Below are 20,037 nucleotides of genomic sequence, written 5' to 3'. Positions count from 1 at the left end.
AAAAAATTTAATTTCCTCTGAGACGTGGTACAAAATGAAATACGAAATCAAAACATTTATGACATGTTTGTTCCTTATTAAGTTATTAAACAAACAAACTTTTATTTATTGAAATTTTTTTTTCAGATGTTCAGAAGTAGTGAAATTTTTCGAATGTGATATTTTTTTACCAAACTCGGGCCAAATATTATTCTAGTTTTGTTCTTTACCATTTTTTGTGTTGTTTTTGTGGAAACTACAACTGTCTACTTCACGTTAACTGCATCTGAAACGAAATTGTTTATTAATTATATGGTTCGCAATTTTTTATATAACTCTTTAAAGTGATGATAATCATAATTTTGTCTTGAAATGAATTGTTGATTTTTACAACATCCTATCTGCTCTTATGATATTATGTATTTAAAAACAAGTTAATACATAATTTAAAAAATGAGTTAAAAGTTTGGACCATAAACAGCGCGCTGGTGAAAAAATACATTCCGAAATTAAAATGAAAATAAAGCTTATAACTTATTTCATTATCTCCAATTCTTTGCTCCTGTCGGTAGCGAATTCAACATTTATTTGAACTGTTAGTATTTGAATTTGGGAAGAATTTCTGTCTTTACTGGGGTTACGCTCTCGACCAGTGTCTTTGTTCTAATCTAAATATAAAACTGCTAAACAATTGCAGTGAATATTACCTATTTTTCAAAAATTTGTATGTCAAAAGAATAGCAATACAAACTGACATCAGACACGATTTCGAAAATTCATATTGCCTTTTGTTTTATATTATTTTTTATGCCCTTTTTTCTTTTACGATAAAATGCAGGGTTGTGGATTCGGTACCTCTAAAGTCATATCTCAAGATTTTATTTTTATCAAATAGTGTAAGAGACCTAATAAGAGCCAGGGGAAGTCTCACATGATACTAGGTTTTTATAGGGACGTTAAAAATTTTAGAATTTACCTTTTCAGAAGTTACCTCTTTTATTCATTTTGCATTTTAATTTTAGTTTTTTTTCATTGATTATTTTTTTCAGTTTTGATTGTTAATGAGTAGAAGTTTATTAATTTTTTTTTATTTAATGTGCAATGAATTAAAAAAATAAGAGTAATTTTTAATATCCACTTTAATTGTTAAACAGTTTATCTATTCACACACAAAATTGTTCAAAAATGTATTTTCCGCGTTTCTATACTGTTTTATGCATTTGTTTGAGCCTGTAGGATTATTACAAGTTACATTTGGTCCAGTTTTAAAATTTTCGATTTTCGATAAAAATTGAGGTAACAGAACGAAAATATTTGGAATTATTACAGTACTTTTATTGATTAGTTTAATTTTTTTTATTTGTACACTTTGTTTCACCATTAAAATATATTTTTTTGAAAATAAAATAAAACAACATCAAACAAACAACTGTTTTATTTATTCAATTTCTAAAATTTATTTAATTTTTAATTTTCCTTTGTTGAGCAATAATTTCCCCCTCTTTGAATCTCTTGTCACCCAATTATTTCCCAAAGCGATGAGTCGATGACACAAACGCACTCAAATCGTTAAAAAACAATCTCTTCATGTCCTTGTTCATCCACATGTCAAGCAACGATAACACACAAAGTACTCATCATGAAATTATAAACACCCAACATTTGTGAAATAATTTATGAAACAATAATTCATTCATCGTCCAATCCAATCCAAAATAAACTCAAATCGTAAAACATTCCCAATCTTGTTAAATCTTGATATACAAGCTATCGATCAATTCCGGCGTCCTGCGCAACAATCGAAACTTTCCCAGACGGCGTAAATAATTTCCTCGTCTCCCTATTAGGCCAGAAAGTGGTCAAAGAAAACCCCTCACAAAACGCGTTGTTCTATTCCTCTCGAATTTAAATAGAATAATCTCCAATTCTCGTGTCAATTAGTCGCAAATTCTCATTAGCCCGGAGTCGCCGCCGCCGCCGCAAAAACGGCGACCAAAATGAGTGTTTTTCAGTAGGAGCGGTGAGGAGTAACCGCGTTTCAGTACTAAACAACTCTCCATTCTATAGTCAGTCCTCAGTTCGTGTAGGTCGACTCCGGGTAGTCGCGACTCTATTTTCGCCGTCCTGCCTGAAATAAACGCACCCCGAGAAAAATTCAGGCGACGTTGCAGCATGGCCACGCCGTGGGAAATACGAATTTCGGTTTATCGGAAAAATAATGTACGCTATTGCGGTTGCCGTATTTCCTAACACGTCTCGGAACTCGGAGAAATGTGTCGTTTGATATAAACCGACTGAGTGAATGAAAACTGGACATTTTCCGCGATGTGTGTGTGCTGTTGTAGTGTTTTCCTCCAGATGTGGCTCGGTGTGATTCTGGTGCTGTGGCTGTGCTGTGGACCTTCGATACAGTTTAGGATTAGCAAAAGGGAAATTGTCGATGATTCGGTGGTAAGGATCGATAAAACGTGACGGTTTTTCAAACGCTCGCTTAAACCGGAACATATGCAGGGTGTGTGCAGGGAGGGTTATTAAATTAATGGCCCAAGACACGAATTCGATACACACCACACTTTAAACAACATTTTTTTATTCATTGATTTCTAAATGTCTGTTATATAAGAAATTGCTTTATTTACATCCGAGGTATTTCTATTATTTGAACTTCAAACGTATTATTACGATAACCTCTTTCAAACATTATTTCCAGTTGAACAACTAACATTTTTACTGATAATCTAGAAAGGCATTAAGATTGTGACATTTTACTTAACTGTAACAAGCAATTGAAAAAATCTTGTCACACTTTTCAAATATCTTGAATTCTAATAAATCCAGTTATTAAGAGTTTGTCAATTTTCTTTATTTTTGCCGAGTTTCGAAGCAACAAGTCTCGATCAAGACCTGGTGGCTATTTTTAGAAGAAATTATTTTACTTTCTTTTTTTAAGTTTGAGGTTTTGCCGAAGTGGCCACTCATTTGAGTATTTTTTTACAAATGAAGATTTGGCAAAAATTTGAGGAATTTGAATGAACAATTTTAACACAAAAAGACTTAAAATTTTACCCATTTTAGAAACAAATATGTCAAAAAAATAAACAGGAAACAAATAAATGTCTGTTTTTTCGAAATACTCACAAGATTTTAAGGATTAAGTATATGAATCTTAACTTTGATCATAAATAATAAAAAAATAAAGAAATGTAAAGCCAAAATGTAGTATGCATACAAAAAAAATCTGCATAAAAACATACAAAACTTTTTGATTCTTTTATGAGATTTTGCATAGTACAAAACAGGTGACTAAAACAATGAAACCAAATATTTTGTGCTTAAACTAAGTATTTATTTTTTTCAAAAAACTAATTGGTGAGTGATAAAGTTCTATAAATAGTTAATAATATAGTTTTTCCAATTTTTTGGGGAGTTCTGCGAAATTTTTATTTTTTTTTAATGAGAATTCTCCATAAATTTATTTTCAGAAAGGCTAAGATCCTGAGTTTTAGAAGTAATTACATTATGTATATTCAATTTTTATGGAAAAAAATTTTCAATAGTATTATCCCGAGTGTATGCCAAATTGTCGAAATTAGAATCAATATATCTGGAACAAAATTTTCAGAAACAATATTTTCATTATGAAAAATTTAAAAAAAAATAATTCGTTCAAAAAATATGTCACTCAAATCTTTCAAATTTCTGAGATTCATTCAATCAAATTCGCGAAAATTTAGCTCACCGGAAAATTATCGATAATTTAGACACAAGCTGAATTATCGCGTAATTTGAATCTCATTGGATGAATTTCAGGAATTTGAAAGATTTGATTGGATTAAATTTGAGAGAAATAGTCATAAATTTCCATTTACCAAAAACAAAATAAAATTTCGTTCTCAAAATACGACCACATTTTTATAGCACATTTTTATTAATTATTTTCTAACGGGAAATGATTAAACAAATGTTTGGTTTCATACTTTTTGTTCAACTTGTATACAAACTTCAGGGCAACAACACAATTTTGTTTGATCAAAAATGTCAAGGTTTTAAATTTTTAACAATTTTAACACAAGCATAAGACAAATTTTAAAATCAAAAATATGAAATTTTCACTAGACTGAGTATATTTTTTGTGCTATTTTCTTATTTGTTTAACTGAAAATGTATTTTTTAAATATTAATGACTATGTTGTAGCTTTCAATTTCTCAAACCTGGATAAATAAGGACAAGTAACCAAAAATATATGAGAAAAACTAACAAAAAATTTTTACTACTGAATAAAACCATTAAAAAGCAATTTTGCGTCAAACCAAAACATTTTCCTCTAATGAGAAAACGAGACAGACCTGAGCTGAAAAGTATACATAGTTTCATTCAAAATATTGAATTTTTTTGTTTCCAAATAATATATTAAATTTAAACATTTTATTGCCGTTCACAGATTTGTTTACGAAAAAATTAAACCGTTTTCAAAAACAACTACATTTATTGCATTTGCAATTGCAGATTTCATTTTATAATAAACATTTCTTCACTTTTTCTTTATTTACTTCTTCATCTAAGCTTTACAAAAATATAATTAAAACTTTAATTAACAATAGCTGTTTTATTACATTCTGAGAGGAAAACAAGATGGTAAGTTGAAGGAAACAATCTCTCATCTCTGATGCATTTCCTAGCATTTAAATTTTCTCTCTCGACTGATGTTTGTATTAATAGAACGTCCTTTAAATTAGCATCTTTGAGCTAGCATTAGCATTTATTATTTATATCATTACAACAGCTTCATTAAACGAGAAGCTAGTGATTAGAAAATAATTACAACAATTACATGACACCAAACAAAAGAAATTTTTTCTTAATAATGTACGCATGAATTAATATTATTATTATTACACGTATATCACTTTGACGTTTGGTTTATTGTTCTACACGACATTGTTTATAAATTGCAATAAGTACAATCATCCATAAATATTTGTACAGTATTTCCGGCCTTTATTTCCGAACTGAAGTATATTTAGGAACCAACATCAATATTTGTTTTAGTGCAATTGCAATCGCTAATGGCCCACGGTCGTAAAACCTCCAATTTTCTATTTCTGAAATCGAAATTTTTTTCGTAGAAGTAAACAATTCCCAAGTAACCACAGCCATCTGAATGCATCAGGTGTTTGGACACTTCCTCTGACTCATGTTCGGAACTTTGAATTTCCGATTTCCGAAATAATTCTTCAAAAAAATCACCATTACCGGAAATCAGTCACAGCAGTGATGATAAGATGGGTGCAAACAACCATGTTTAATATCTCTGTCACGCCAGAGTGTGTGTGGCCTCAAGTTAAAAATCTGGCGATGTTTCATAATGGCAATGAACTTTGAATAATAATTGATAAGATTTTTGTGCGATTGAGCCGACCTTTATACTATTCTATGGCAAAAGGGTGTGCCACAGGGGTCTCTCTAGCCACCCATTCTATTCCATCGGTTTATTTCCAGTTGTTTATGTCTATAAAACCCATATTAGCGTTTGTTAACCTTGGTCAGGTTTCACACTGGTTTGCTCGAAACAAAAAGCCCCGAGACAACGAAATTCGCAATAATAGAATAATTTGCACTTCCCGTTCCAGTGGGCGTTTCTAAATTCACGTCCTTGGGAGGTAAACAACCAGAGCACTTATCAATTTTGTCAAAATTGGACACGGGCCAAGTATTTATAAATAAATTTGATGAGGTTACTGCTTCTGTTTTATAATTATTGCATTGATTTATTTGGAAGCCAGCTTTCGTTTCTCTTGGCCCCCGAAAATCTTTGTCTCGTCATCAATGCACTCTTTTTGCGTAGGTGCATGTGCTATCTGAGTGGCGCCCAAAGCATTTCCGGTGCCTGCGATAGGCTCGCCGCGAAGAAATCCCAATTTCCCTTTTTTTCCATCTCCAGAAATGAGACTTGCAACAATGGCTTTAAACTCATCCTACACACGAGTCTGTTCGTTGTCTGCTTTGTTAAATGCTTGATATCGATAAATTATTAACCAGACTAGGTCACTGCACTGAATCCTTCAACAAGTGGGTGCCGATCGCAAGGTTGTTCTTTTACGCTGTTTGGATGGAGGATGTTGTCCTGAGATTGTCATCCGATTTAATTAATTTTCACGGCGAGACAAATGTCAATATTTGCAAAAATCATTCAAACGTGCTTTTGGAGGACTCTCAAGACCATTTCCTCGCTTTCTTTCTCTTTTGTCTTTCGATTTATACTTCTTGTTTTTCTCTAAACATCTCAAATTCAAATAAATTGAAGAAAAAGAATTGCTACATTAATTCTCATAACTGTGTATTTTTGTTTCATCTTTATTGTGTATAATACAGAGTGAATATAAAGTGTCGAAGCAAGCCTGCAGAAAATAATAATTAATATAAATTAAAGTAGGTAATACAAAAAATGTCATCGTATTTTGAGAACAAAATTTTGTTTTGTTTTTGAGTTAAGCGATTTTTTTTGTCAAAATTGCAATTTATGTATTTTTTTTTAATTAAATGAGAACGAAATTTTGTTTTGTTTTTGAGTTAAGCGATTTTTTTTGTCAAAATTGCAATTTATGTATTTTTTTTTAAATTAAAAGCAAAGTAGATAGTTGTAATCCTTAGATCATAACCTTCATAAGAAAAATAGTTTTATAGTGGGTTGCCATTTAAAAAAATAAAAATTTTGTAGAATTCAAAAACAAAAGAAAATTTCGAAAAAGTTTATTCTTGATAAAGCATCACATTTTTATAATACTTTATCATACATCAATTAGTTTTTATAAAAAATACGTAGTTTAAACAAAAAACGTTCGATTCTATACTTTTTATTCACCTGTTGTTTTTAACATTTTTTTGACGATTGTTAGACTTTTAACTTGTTTCTGTCCTATCTTTTTTTAATTTAAATTTGTATTTTTGTTGCATATGTGTACAGGGTGCTGCATTTTGGATGTCCGAATAGGGAATCTCCGAAACTAAGAGGTTTAGCCAAAAACGAGTGATATACATTCTGGGGCTCATTTTTTGAGAAAATAATATTGGTTAAAACCGCATCGTCTTTTGTTTTCGACTTACAAACAAAAGTTGACATTTTGGCGAAATCTAAAAAAATAAATATCTTCGTTATTATAGAAGATACGGATTTGAAATTAAGACATTACACAGGCACTTTTTTACGAGGAATTTAAAAATGTAGTTAACAATTTTTTTCAGTTATTAGTTTAGCCGTAATAAGATAAACTTGTATTTTTTTAAATGGAAATCATAGGCGGCTATGGCAATTTTAAAAAGCTTATTTTTTTCTGATCTAAAAAATATTTATTTGTAACAAAATATTTTTTTATAACTATACTTAAAAAGTGAAATACTTATTTTGTGTGATAATAGTTGGCCATGGGAAAACCATTTTACTCCAAATGCGTAAATAATAATCAATAAGAGTTTTGTAAACTGTAAAATAGATGAAAAAATAGATAAAATTATAAAGATTTAAAAAATACGATACGGTAGAAGCATTGAACAAATATCCGATTGCCTCAGAACAAAATTATTACATATTTTTAAAAAATCCAAAAATAGGAAAAAAATGTCTCAACAGTCAACACAATTAGAAAAAACATTTTTTTTGACATTCTAATGGAGGTAGGATAACGTTTCACATAGACGGAATTTGGGTATTTGAATAGCCATATCGTCATTTTTGTGTGATATAAAATATATTTTATTGAAGAATTAAAGCGGCTTTTTTTTACAACATTCTATGTATCACCAGAAGTTGCAATGGTAATGTTAGATTGTTTAAAAACAAAGAAATGTTATTAGGCGCCAATAAGTTGATTTATAATTTATTTATCTTTCTCATCACTTAGTACTTAGAAAACTCTTTCATTAGTGACACTGGTTGAATATAATATAGTTTAAATCCTTTTAGTTGAAGATGCAACATTTTTTCATGGCCAACTGCGAACAAAAATCTGCTAAAAATGTATTATAATAATTTGTTACAAATATATATTTTCTAGATAAGAAAAAAACAAGCTTTTTAAAAATGACAGCCATCTATGATTCCCATTTAAAAAAATACAAGTTTATTTTATTACGGCTAAACAAACAACTGAAAAAAATTGTTAACAATATTATTAAATTCTACGTAAAAAAGTGCCTGTATAATGTCTTTATTTCAAATCTGTGTCTTCTGTAATAATGAAGATACGAATTTTTTTAGATTTCGATAAAATGTCAATTTTTGTCTATAAGTCGAAAACAAAAGACGATAGCGGGATGCGGTTTTAACGAATATTATTTTCTCAAAAAATGAGCCCGAGAATGTATTACTTGTTTCTGGCTAAACCTCTTAATTTCGGAGATTCCCTATTCGGACATCCAAAATGCAGCACCCTGTACAGTAACTGTTAGAAGTAATGTTACCTCATAATTTTGGGACTAACTGCATCATAATGACGATTGATATTTTTTTATTTTTGTTACATTGTTTCCTACTTTTATCGTTTTTTTGTATTTACTAATACGATTATTGAATATTTTAAAATATCGTACAGTTGCCTACAAAAGTAATAATAATAAAATTCTTCAAAACATTTGAAGTTTATTGTATTTATTTATAAATATAAATAAAATAAATATTGTTTTTAAGTTGCATCTTTTCTTTTGTTGCTTATCTGCACAACTGCAGTTTTTTTACTGTTTTTTATTTTTATTTTTATTTACTAACACTATGAATATGAAATTTGTTTCATCTTACAATTTATTTATTTAAAAATAGCGACAAACAGGCGAAAGAGAATTGATATTTTTCCGCTTTTTCTCGCTGTATGTGCAGCTGTTGAGCAAATAAAAGCGAATTCCATTTATCTGTTATCATCATTATTACACCATGTATCAAACAACAAGGACCTTCCTCGCGCCCTTCACGTCCATTATCAACAATTGCACTCACAAAAACCTAAGAAATAATTTAATAGTTTGCAATTAGTATGTTTATATGATTAATATCCTTATTAGTTTCATTTTTATCTCCAGTACTAGTCATTACAAGTATAAATAGGCTAATAACAAGGTTATTTATTAATAAAACAAAGAGCAACGTTTCGGAGTATTGTCTTTGTCTCTCAGCATTTTCTAAAATTTTCTCTCGATTTATTTTTGGGTAAGGTAAAGGCTTTCTCGGTAAGGATATGACATCAATCAAAACCGCAACCAGACAAGAAAGAAAGGAAACAATCATCAAACATGTCCGGAAATACACGTGGTGACAAAAAAAACGGGAACCAAAAGATGCGCTTTGCATATTGATCAAAAGACGCGTTTTGAAATGAATCACGTTTTTCCTAACGGAATTGTGTGTTTGGGGGGCTTGAGCGTGCGTGACTCAGGCTGTTCAAAATTAATCATTTAATTTACTCGAAGCTAGGGGTCAAACAAATTTTGGCACAGAAACGATTTTTTACGTGTTTTTACGAAATCAGCCTTCCAGAACTCATTTTTTATCCAGAATTCCAGAAAAAAACGGAATGTGGACCTTATTAGCACCAAAATTGTTTTTCACACTCGGCTATCGCCTCGGAAATAACAGTTATAGAAAATATAGTTATACAGATAACTATTTTGTCTCATGTTCAACTAACGGTTATTACTACCAAACAGTGCGTCATTAATTTTGTTGCTCACTGTACCTTAATAAAGTATACTAAACAAGACTAATAACTTAACTGAAACATTTTCAAATATTTATAAAGAAAAATTTACTTTTTATGACTTTTAATCATTTGTTTATAACCAGTTTTCATCGAAATTTTGAAAAAGACGGTATTTTGTTTTATATGTACAGTCGTCGGCAAAATAAACGTCAAAAATTAAAAAAATTGTTGGTCAAAAAAAGGAAAACGTATTTTTTTGACATCACAAACAGCTGTTACACACAATAAAATATTTGGTTGCTTTATGTATATCTGTACAACTAAGGGCAAATGTGTGTTATTATAAAAGATTGCGTCATTAATTGTGTTGCTCACTGTACCTTAATGTATAGAAGGCTTAACTGAAATAACATTTTGAAATATTTATAGTAGGAAAAATTTACTTTTATTGACTGTTAATAAGTTGTTTGCCATCAAAATTTTTAAAAAATCAGCATTTTGTTTCATGTGTACAGTCCCCTTCAAAGTAAATGTCACCAAAATAAAAAAACTTGTTGCTTAAAAAAATACTTTTTTGTCATCACAAACTATTTTGTTGTACCAATGTACAACTAATGACAAATTTAATGCTAGTACAACACAATGCATCATTAATTTTGTCACTTACTGTACTTTATGCATAAAGAAGGCATGACGGAGTTTTTTATATATTTATTATGAATTGAAAAACTGACATTTTCGTTCAAATGTACAGTCGCGGGCAAAATAAACGACATCAAAATTTTTTGTGAGAAAAAAAGGGAAAACTCTCTTTGTCATCACAAACAGCTGTTACACACAATTAATTAGTATGTTGCTTTATTTACAACTAATGGCAAATTTAATGTTATTACAACGCAGTGCGTCATTAATTTTGTTGCTCGCTGTAATTCGACGTATATGACTGAAATAAAATGTTAAAATTTTTATTAGGAAATGAGAAAACTGGTATTTTCTTTCATATGTAAATTGGGCTACGTTAAAATGTCAAATAATAATGTCTGTCAATAAGACAATTTGAATTTTTAAGTTTTTAAAGCAATAAATTTTCAAGTATGTTTTGAAAAAGACGCTAAATTGCAAATAATAGGTAGACCAACCATCACAGACGTATTTGGGTTGTCTAGTTGACCTGTCGAAATTAGTAACCAGTCCGTAGAAATGTTAAACTACAAAATTTTTGAAAAGTTGACGTTTTGCAGTCCTAGTTTTTTATGAATTAAAATTCTGTGGATCAAAACAAGGGAAACTTAGTTTTTTGGAATCACAAAAAGCTGTTACACGCAATAAATTATTTTGTTGCTTTATGTATGTACAACTAATGGTAAATTTATGTTATTATAAAACATTGCGTCATTAATTTTGTTGCTCACTGTACCTTAATGTATAGAAGATTTGACTGAAATAAGATTTTTAAATATTTAGTAGAAAAAATCACTTTTAATGACTTTTAATCGTTGTTTTTAACCATTGGTCATCGAATTTCGAAAAAAACGGCATTTTATTTCATGTGTACAGTTGCGGGCAAAATAAATGACACCAAAATTTTTTGTGAGAAAAAAAGGGGAAACCCGCTTCTTGGTATCAGAAACAGCTGTAATTCGGTGTGACCGCCCGTCCCCGACAATGTGGTTAATTAAAAGTGACGCCTCGCAGCCATCGCGATGTAAAAATCGCAAGTATAAATTCAAATTAAAATGAAATACGTTAGACAGCAGCTGACACCGTCGTCCATTTGACTCATTCCAGGATCTCAAACCTTTTGCGGTTTCATAAGTGTTTACTTATTATATTAAATCGACACGTCGCTTTCCTGTCCCATCCATTCATAATGATGCAATTAAGAGGGTGATTCACCCTGGAGTGAATTAGCAACGAAGTTATTTTCGTCTGTGTTGCGTTATTTCGGTGCCAAACAGACCGACTCCAGTATGGAAATTGTTGAAATTGGTGTCTTTTAACCACTTATGCCTCCAATCGGTTCATTCATTAAATCGGGACGATGCTTGAGAGATGGTGATTGCGGCCATTACCTCATCAACGGGGCTTTTGTGCAAATGGCACCAACGATAGAGACGCTCTAATTAGCCAATCGAGAAAAACAACTTCTAGTTTAGTCACAAAATGAAAAATTATTCAAGGTCATGCCCTTTGCGTTTCGAAATGTTCTTTGTTTACGCGTTTTCAGTTTATAAACGATGGAAGTACATCAACCTCGAGTGAAACGATTTATTTGACTAGGAACATGTGTGGTACTGTTGATGGAAACAATCAGAGAAATCCCCAAAGAAAATTCTTTCCGATCAATACGACGGCGCCAAAGCTTATAAAATTATCATAAATAAGCCTTATAAATGCAACATTAACAATAACCAGGCATTCGTCGTGTTTCTTATTAGTCTTATCACTGGGAATAAATTACTGAGACATTTGATGAGATTAACTACAAATAATTCTTGTTTTTAATGGGATTAAGGAGGGTTGTCTTGTGTTCAAAAGCCGGAAGCTCTTGAAAGCTTGTGAGGATTCTCAAATCGATACCATTTTTTAATTCTCCGAAAATAAACGTCTAGTTTTATAGTTTGTAATAATTTACATAATCGCTGTTTTACGATTTCCAGAGTAAATATTTGGCCACTAAGTGCTCTCAACTGATTAAAAATGAAGCGTGTTTTTCTAGACCAGGTGTCCCAGTTGACGTATCGATGTGTGTCAAATTTCATGTTAAATTTAGATGAAATACAATACAAAATCGAGTCGGAAAGGAAAAAATATTTTTAGAATGAGTTAATATTCATTACAATGTTTCAACTTTTGGCTATTTCCGAACCTGTAACGTGTAACAAATCGGTCACGATGTTCTGAATATTACAAAAATAACAACTGTTGGCAGAAAAACGTCACCATGCAGTGACAGACACGTTTCAACTCTTGCATCTGACCAGACAAAATAAAATTTTAGTTTTGCAAAATCTGAGTTAAAGTGTTTCAATTCAGTGTTGGACTGTTTTTCGTGCAGGAATTTGTGGTTGTCCCTTGTCAAATTCTTCTTCCGGTGGATTATCTCTTATCTTAATGCAACTCTTTCTCATACTTTAATTATTATTATAACAAATTACCAAATATTTAACTTTATTTAATTTAATAAACTTAAATAAAATCTTACAAATTCTTTGGCGTTTCATTTTATAGATGTATAGCTTAGTTGCCCTGGACTGATGCATTGACACCTTGTTTTTTAAAAGTGTCATAGAGCTGAATACAGGATGTCCGGAAATTGCATGCACAAACTTCTAGGGGTAATTCCAAAGTTCCTATGAACCTGGGTCCAAAAAAGTTTCCTTAGAAAGTTACGACCCTGTAAAGGTGGGCCTTCAAATGTGTTTTTTTTTAAATTATTTTTGTTAATATTTTAATTAGAAAAACAAAACCACGCACCTGTAGGTTTTTTATGATGCTGAATCGATTGGCATAAATATTTATAAATTTTTGAATCTTGGTCAGGGGCGCACAAAATAGGGAGGACTTCGGCAAAAATTGCTCAATACTTTTTTCTCTTAAGACTTTTTGCAAATTTAATACCATAATAAGATAGAAAAAACATAAAAAATGTCCTCTTGGTAAAATGTCGTAGAAGGCACCGTTTTCGAGGCCATTTTTTATATCGACACACTGAAGTAATTGAAACAATTTAATGAATAAAAAAAACATAGTAGGCGTTCTTTAAACCTGCGGGTCCGTGGTTTTGTTTTTCTAATTAAAATATTAACAAAAACCATTAAAAAAAAGCACATTTGAAGGCCCATCTTTACAGGGTCGTAACTTTCTAAGGACGCTTTTTTGGACCCATGTTTATAGGATCTTTTCTTTATATTTTGGGGTATGAAATTACCCCTAGAAGTTTGTGCACGCAATTTCCACACACCCTGTATAACAAGAAAAAAGAGCCCCGAATAAGTTTTATTATAATTTTTTTAATTTATAATTTTTATACAGAGTGTAGTGGAAAAAATAAGAAGCCGTCAAAAGACAAAATTTGTTTTTTTATTTAGTTTCAATGTTCTATCTCTTTTGAAATTTGTTTTTTAATTATGAACCTTCTGGACTACTTAATAAAATTAAAAAAAATAATTTCTCCAAACACTGTATAATGCGGAGATACTTATTTAAAACAAGTTTTTCTTAGAAATAATAAAAAGGATGTTACAATAATTTTCCTCGACGTTCGTCAAGTGTCGACGGCTGTTTTGTTATTAATTGATAAAAATAATTAATTTTTGTTTACAAAGCTAGTTTGTTTATAATATGATAAAAACTATAAACTAATTGTTATTGTTTTTGTGATTATGAACGTTTGAGTGAAACAAACCCGGAACAAATTGTTTTTATCACTCGATAAAAAAATCCTCCGCTGCACTATTTTCGCAGTTGGAGAGAGTTTCTGTTTATTATCTTTTGAAAGAAAGCACACCCATTTCTATTTCAGTCCGATTATGTAAATGTATCATCATCTCCCGAGCTGATTTGGAACACAAAAGTGCACCAGGAGGTCCCCATTACCATAAAACATTCATAAACAAATTATCCCAATCTCCTCTACGAATCAATTCTTCGATAAGAACTAGTGTTTGTTTAGGATTTGAAGCTTGGTTGGTTATCTTAAGGTAGTCTTGACATGTCTCCGCTAACCCATAAAAATGCACTTTATCGCTCTTGTTTTGTTCCATTCTCCACGTTACGGCTTTCTAATCATCAACAGGAAACGCATCATCATCGACGAATTAAATAAAAGCCGAGAGATTATGACATAACATGAACCTTGACTCGTGTTGCTTTTTCGATTCTGGTCAACTTTGAACCGAAACAAAACGTGATGCTTAATAGACACAACGTGAATCACTTAATTGTGCTCAATCAGCGACAAATTCACCGTTTTCAGCCCCTTGTCACAACCCCAGAAGGTTTATTTATGGACGCGACGATGCCAGACTAAACACATGTTGGAATAAGCGACACAAAAAACAACACCAAAATCTAATCACAGGGAATGAATCATTTTACTACTGCTACTTACTGCTTTAATAGAATGAATTAATGAATATGGCAGGAAGAGCTTTGATATTGTACAAATTTGATAAGGAGCGAACTTCAAAAGGAAATACTCGAATTTAGTCAATTTTCGGACCTAATTGCCATCTCATTTAATTATAACATAATTAGCGTGAACTAAAAAATAATAATCTTTTTTATTAAAATAAAAAATTTTATCTATTATTTCTCAGCGAATAAAATTCTAAATTTGAACTCGCAAGCTGGAAAGAGATCTGTCATTCAATATTACAGCTCTGGAGACATTTTTCTGCCAGCAGACGTTATTTTTAAAAGCTTTCAAGACATGTTGATGGTTTTCTCCAGGTTGAAAATTGTAAAATAGTGAGGAAAGACTTCTGACATTGGCTGAGTGAAATTTTAAGTATTAAAAGGTTTAAAATAGGAAATAAAGCCTTTATCGGGGTGCTTTATACATAATTTATTTCCCCTTTATTGAAATAGTGATTAGATTTATATCTAATCTAAATCTAACCAAAATTTTAACAGAACGCTATACAGTGTGTGCCAGAACTCGCGCCCCAGAGAAAAATTTCAAGTAAGATATCATACCAGGAACATGGAAAAAATGTTTAAAAAATTCCATCTGTCAAAAAATTTTTACATTTTTTTTGACATTTGCCATTTTTTTATGTCTGATAATCCTGTATATGTTTTTTTACAATTATTTAATAAAGGTTCAAAAATTTTGCCAATAAAAGCCACAAATAACATTGAACAGAGTTACAATTTAGGATACAGCTTACTTGTTTCCTCTTCTAATAGCGTGTAGCAAAAAAACTTGGAAAATTATTTCTCCAACAGAAATAATAGAGTCAAAGTGCAAACTCTAAACTCTCATAACTTCGAAATTTTTATAAATATTTTTTTTAAATATTTTTTCCATGTTCCTGGTATAGTACCTTATATGGCTTTTTTCCCTGGGACGTGAGTTCTGGCGCACTCTGTATATGCTGTTCCGAAACACCCCAGTAGAAGTAAACTAAACGTAACATCAATTTTTGGGGGTGTTTTAATCAATTTTGCAATTGTAAATTCACCAAAGGAAAAATCTAACCTTTCTCTTTCAGATGCAAATACAAAAAAAGTCAAAAAAATATAAGAAAGACTGATGAAAACTCTCACAAAATCATTTGAGTAATCCAATAAAACGCAATGAAAACATAGCTTTCTATTTAAAATATCGTTAATAAGTTGATACCCATTTCCGCTATGACCGGAAGTGCCGTCATCTTGAAAATATTTTCTTTGAGCAGGATCTAACCGATTATGGCTATGTATTAGCAAAATTTTAGATAAATATCATTGGTAGAACAAGAAGTGCTTCTAATGTGGAGTTTAAACGGAATACCCTGAAGAAATTTGTTTTTGAGAATTTTTGGTTTACCTACTGTTTGTTGACCCCATATCTACCGGGTGTACTCGAGACTTTTACGACCCCATTACGTACGAGTACTTCCGCTTTTATTTATTGCAATTAAGTGTTGCCCAACACTCCCATTATCAAAAAACCCAACCATTATCAGGAAAGCAATGTTATGTTACCCATTGAACCGGAATACAAATTACACCTAGATTACTAGTTTTATTCATAAAAGTACAGTTAAGTATGGTAATAGTAGAATAAATTTGAATTTTTTCACTCGTTCATGTTACGACATCAAGTGCACTGTTGTTTATGTTTTAATAATAAAGTAGCTGTAAATTAACATAGAAAGGAGAAAATGCAACAAAACATATTTTTCATTCAAAAGCGATAAAATGTAGGAAATTTAAACCCACACCAGGGACTCGTTTTATTACTTTCGTTCAAGTTTATTTCCTCTTCAATGAAATGTCACCAGATTTGCAATATTTCACGTTATATTAGAATTTTGTTGTTTCTTTTTATTTTAACCTAGGGGAGAGTGTCCTAAAGGGGACCCCAACTAACCCAAACCTAATTTGGTTTTATTTGTCAATTTACATGTTGTTTTCTTTCAGCAACGCTACTTGACCCGCTTCGGCTACATGGACTCGTCCCCAGATGGCGCGTTCGCCCTTCGAACAGAGGAATCTGTACGCGACGCCATTAAAGACATGCAGGAGTTTGCGGGGATTCCCGTAACGGGGCGCTTAGATGAACGAACAATCAAATTACTCAACACTCCCCGTTGCGGGATGCCCGATAAAAACAAACAGACGTCAGGCAGGAGGAAAAGATTCACGTTACATGGACAGAAATGGCCGTACACGAATCTAACATGGAGGTGAGTAATGAAAATGAGAGACGAGATGGAAATTTTAACGAAATTAAGAGAGGCGCTAAATGAATTAGTTCGTAATGGAAAGGAGAATCATCGCGTGACGATTTTATCAAGACAGCGACAGCAATATGTGCCAAAGGCGACGTCTAACTTGCAATTAGGTGGGGTTGCGACGGGGAAACCCCACAATTTGGGATTTTTTCGCAGTTTTTGATACATCGGTGTATTGTTGGTTGCCTACCTTAAGTCAATATAAAGGAAAATCCCTTGTGATTATCCTATGCATTGTGTAACTGCTGAAAGAGTCGCCTTGTAACAGAGATCAAAGGTTGCCGAAACAAAGGGAAAAAGCTGACTTTACTTAGAATGCATTACATTATGAAAAGTTTCTAAACTTTAGAAAAAACTTTGACATTGTCTTGAATAATCGCAAAATGTTTAATAACATTTCTATTGTTGTTTTTTAAATCTCTAATTTTTCATTCAAAAACTGGAAAAAAGTGGCGTAAAGATTGGCAATTACCCTCAATTCTGAAGCACGTGTGTATATTTGGTTGCCTAATTCCGGTATTTTTTCAAACGTCAATTATATTGCTTTTGATCAATATACCAATTAAGTTTAATAACCGGGCATTATGAAGTGATTCTATGCAATAGGTATTTGCTCTAGCGGAGGATAAGGGGGATACATGTGTGGTAAATTCTTAATGAAATGTGCTTCGCGCTGAAAACTTTATTTGAATGTTGAAAGGTGCACAAGGGAGAGTGGGTCAAATTGGACACGTTTAATAAACAAAGCTTACAATTAATTTTCTATTCAAAGTGGTCTGTGACAGTGAAATTAAGTTGTCAATAGTCAAATCAAATTAAAAAATCAAACTTTTATAGTCAATTGTCATTCATTTCTGGGACGGCAATAATTCAGTGTTGCCAACTTAATTTTGAAATAGCATTTTTATGGGTACAGTTGTCGCCGGAAGAAGGGGCCCCGAGTCGCGTTGAAATTTCCGTGAAGCGTCTTGAAAATCCGGTTTTTATTTATTCCGGGTGTTCCCGCACCGTCTCGTGTCTTAATTGAATGATTGATTTTTGTCGCGATAATTTCGTCGAGATTCCCTCCATAATCTAATAGAACCTCTGCGAAATGGGTATGATGGAAACATGATTGAAAGGCGCCATAAGTAATACGTTCAAAAACCATAGTTAAGTGCCTTGTGGTTTCACCGGGAGTGCTTCCCCAGCAGTGTTGCCAATTTTTCGAAAAATTTTTGATGGAGTTAAGGCGGTGTATGAAGTGTCCTTGTTAGTTTTCGCTGCGTGTGACGTCACCGCCATGTAGGGCTCTCGAGTCGAGTGGGGCCTCTTCGGGGCCCCTCTGGCAATTGTCGATGACACGTATACACGACGCCACCGGTCGCGTTTGAGAGGATCGTCCTTATACCCCAATAATACTCAGATTTTCAAACAATATGCAGATTGGGTTTGGAGGTTTAATTGGACGGATTTCGATTTAATTTTTATCGGGGGACGCGATCGAAGGACTTTAACCTTAGGCAAAGCAATTGACATTTCGAGGAAATATCAGCCGAGACGACGAAAGGGCAATGCGGCCCGAGGCGCCCCCGAGACTCGACGGACGCTTTGGCTAATTAATGGAGACCAGATGATGATGATGGGAGGATGGTTTCGAGCAAAAAATGCCTATCAAGCCACAAATTAATGAGGAAAATTAGACCAAGTTTTTAAATTCTTTAGTTTTTAAGTATTGCTGTTGAGACTGTCAATCGCCGATTAATAAGTTTGCTGAAGAGTGTTTAAAAAAAGAAAATGAAAAATGATAATTAGGATAAGTAATACACAGGGTGTTTTAGTAAAATCGCCGAATCTATTTTTCTATTGCCATTTATTTAATGATAATAAATTTATTATTTTTCGAGTTAAAACAACAATTCTGAACTACATATTGGATAAATTATGTATTTTTTGTTTGTGGTATATACCTTCTGAGCAATAGCCAACTTTGATTTTTGAAGATTCAAATTACTTTTTGAAAAAATGTTTGAAGTTTTTTTTTTGTAAATTTTGTCAAGTATGTATCATATCAATATACAGTGTGCGTCAGAACTCTCTCCAGAGAAAAATGCCATGTAAGGTAATATACCAAGAACATGGAAAAAATGTTAAAAAAAATGATCTATAAAAGTTTCGAAGTTATGAGAGTTTAAATTTTGCACGTTGACTCTATTATGTAGAAGAGGAAACAAAGAAATTGTAACTCTGTTTAATGTTATTTGTGTCTTTTATTGGCAAAATTTTTGTACTTTTACTCAATGATTATAAAAAAAACATACAAGATCATTAGTATCATTCAAGAGACATTAAAAAGTCAAATGTCAAAAAGTAAATGTCAAAATTTTTGGACAGATAATTTTTGAACATTTTTTTCATGTTCCTGGTATCTTTCTTGAACTTTTTTTCTGAAGCACGAGTTCTGACACCCTGTATAACAGAATTATTTTTAAAATAAGCACTAAAAAATTAAATATTTTGATACTCCTATTTTTTATGTTTCTGATATCTTATATCTTACTTAAATTTTTTCTCTGGGACGCAAATTCTGATGTCATAAAAATGCCATAAGCAAAAATCTGTCCTGAAAAGAGGTCTCGCTTAAACAGAATAAAATTGTGTTAAAAGTGGCTGAAGATACAAAAACAGTTTTTTCAAACTATTTTTTTTTTGACTAAAGTTTGATCGACATTTCTGAAAATATTGGTTCTAGATTTTAAATCTTAGAGCACTGATAATTCGTGTTTTAAACCTATTTAATTTGCTATAAGCAGTTTTTACAATTATTTCTATAAAATTAAATTTTCAAACAATGTTTCTGATATCTTATATCTTACTTGAATTTTTTCTCTGGGACGCAAATTCTGATGCACCGGTATGTCACAACAAACTTTTTCTTTCACTTTGT

The 20,037-nt window shown here is 31.7% G+C and overlaps 1 protein-coding gene across 1 annotated transcript in view; it reads left to right on the top strand.

Moving 5' to 3' along the window:
- The first annotated feature begins 2,039 nt into the window (after positions 1–2,039).
- LOC123016255 (matrix metalloproteinase-2-like) overlaps positions 2,040–20,037 on the top strand; it is a 35,770-nt gene continuing 17,772 nt past the window's right edge. The window contains exons 1-2 of the mRNA XM_044416528.1: positions 2,040–2,430; positions 16,798–17,063. Coding sequence (XP_044272463.1) covers positions 2,305–2,430; positions 16,798–17,063 — 392 coding nt within the window. The 5' untranslated portion in view covers positions 2,040–2,304. The remainder of the gene's footprint in view (positions 2,431–16,797; positions 17,064–20,037) is intronic.

Source organism: Tribolium madens, unplaced genomic scaffold (genome assembly GCF_015345945.1).
Source record: "Tribolium madens isolate multiple individuals breed KSU strain unplaced genomic scaffold, Tmad_KSU_1.1 Scaffold_1;HRSCAF=32;Tcas5.2_LG8, whole genome shotgun sequence".
NCBI classification, from domain to species: domain Eukaryota; kingdom Metazoa; phylum Arthropoda; class Insecta; order Coleoptera; family Tenebrionidae; genus Tribolium; species Tribolium madens.
This window is presented reverse-complemented; position numbering and strand designations above follow the sequence as displayed.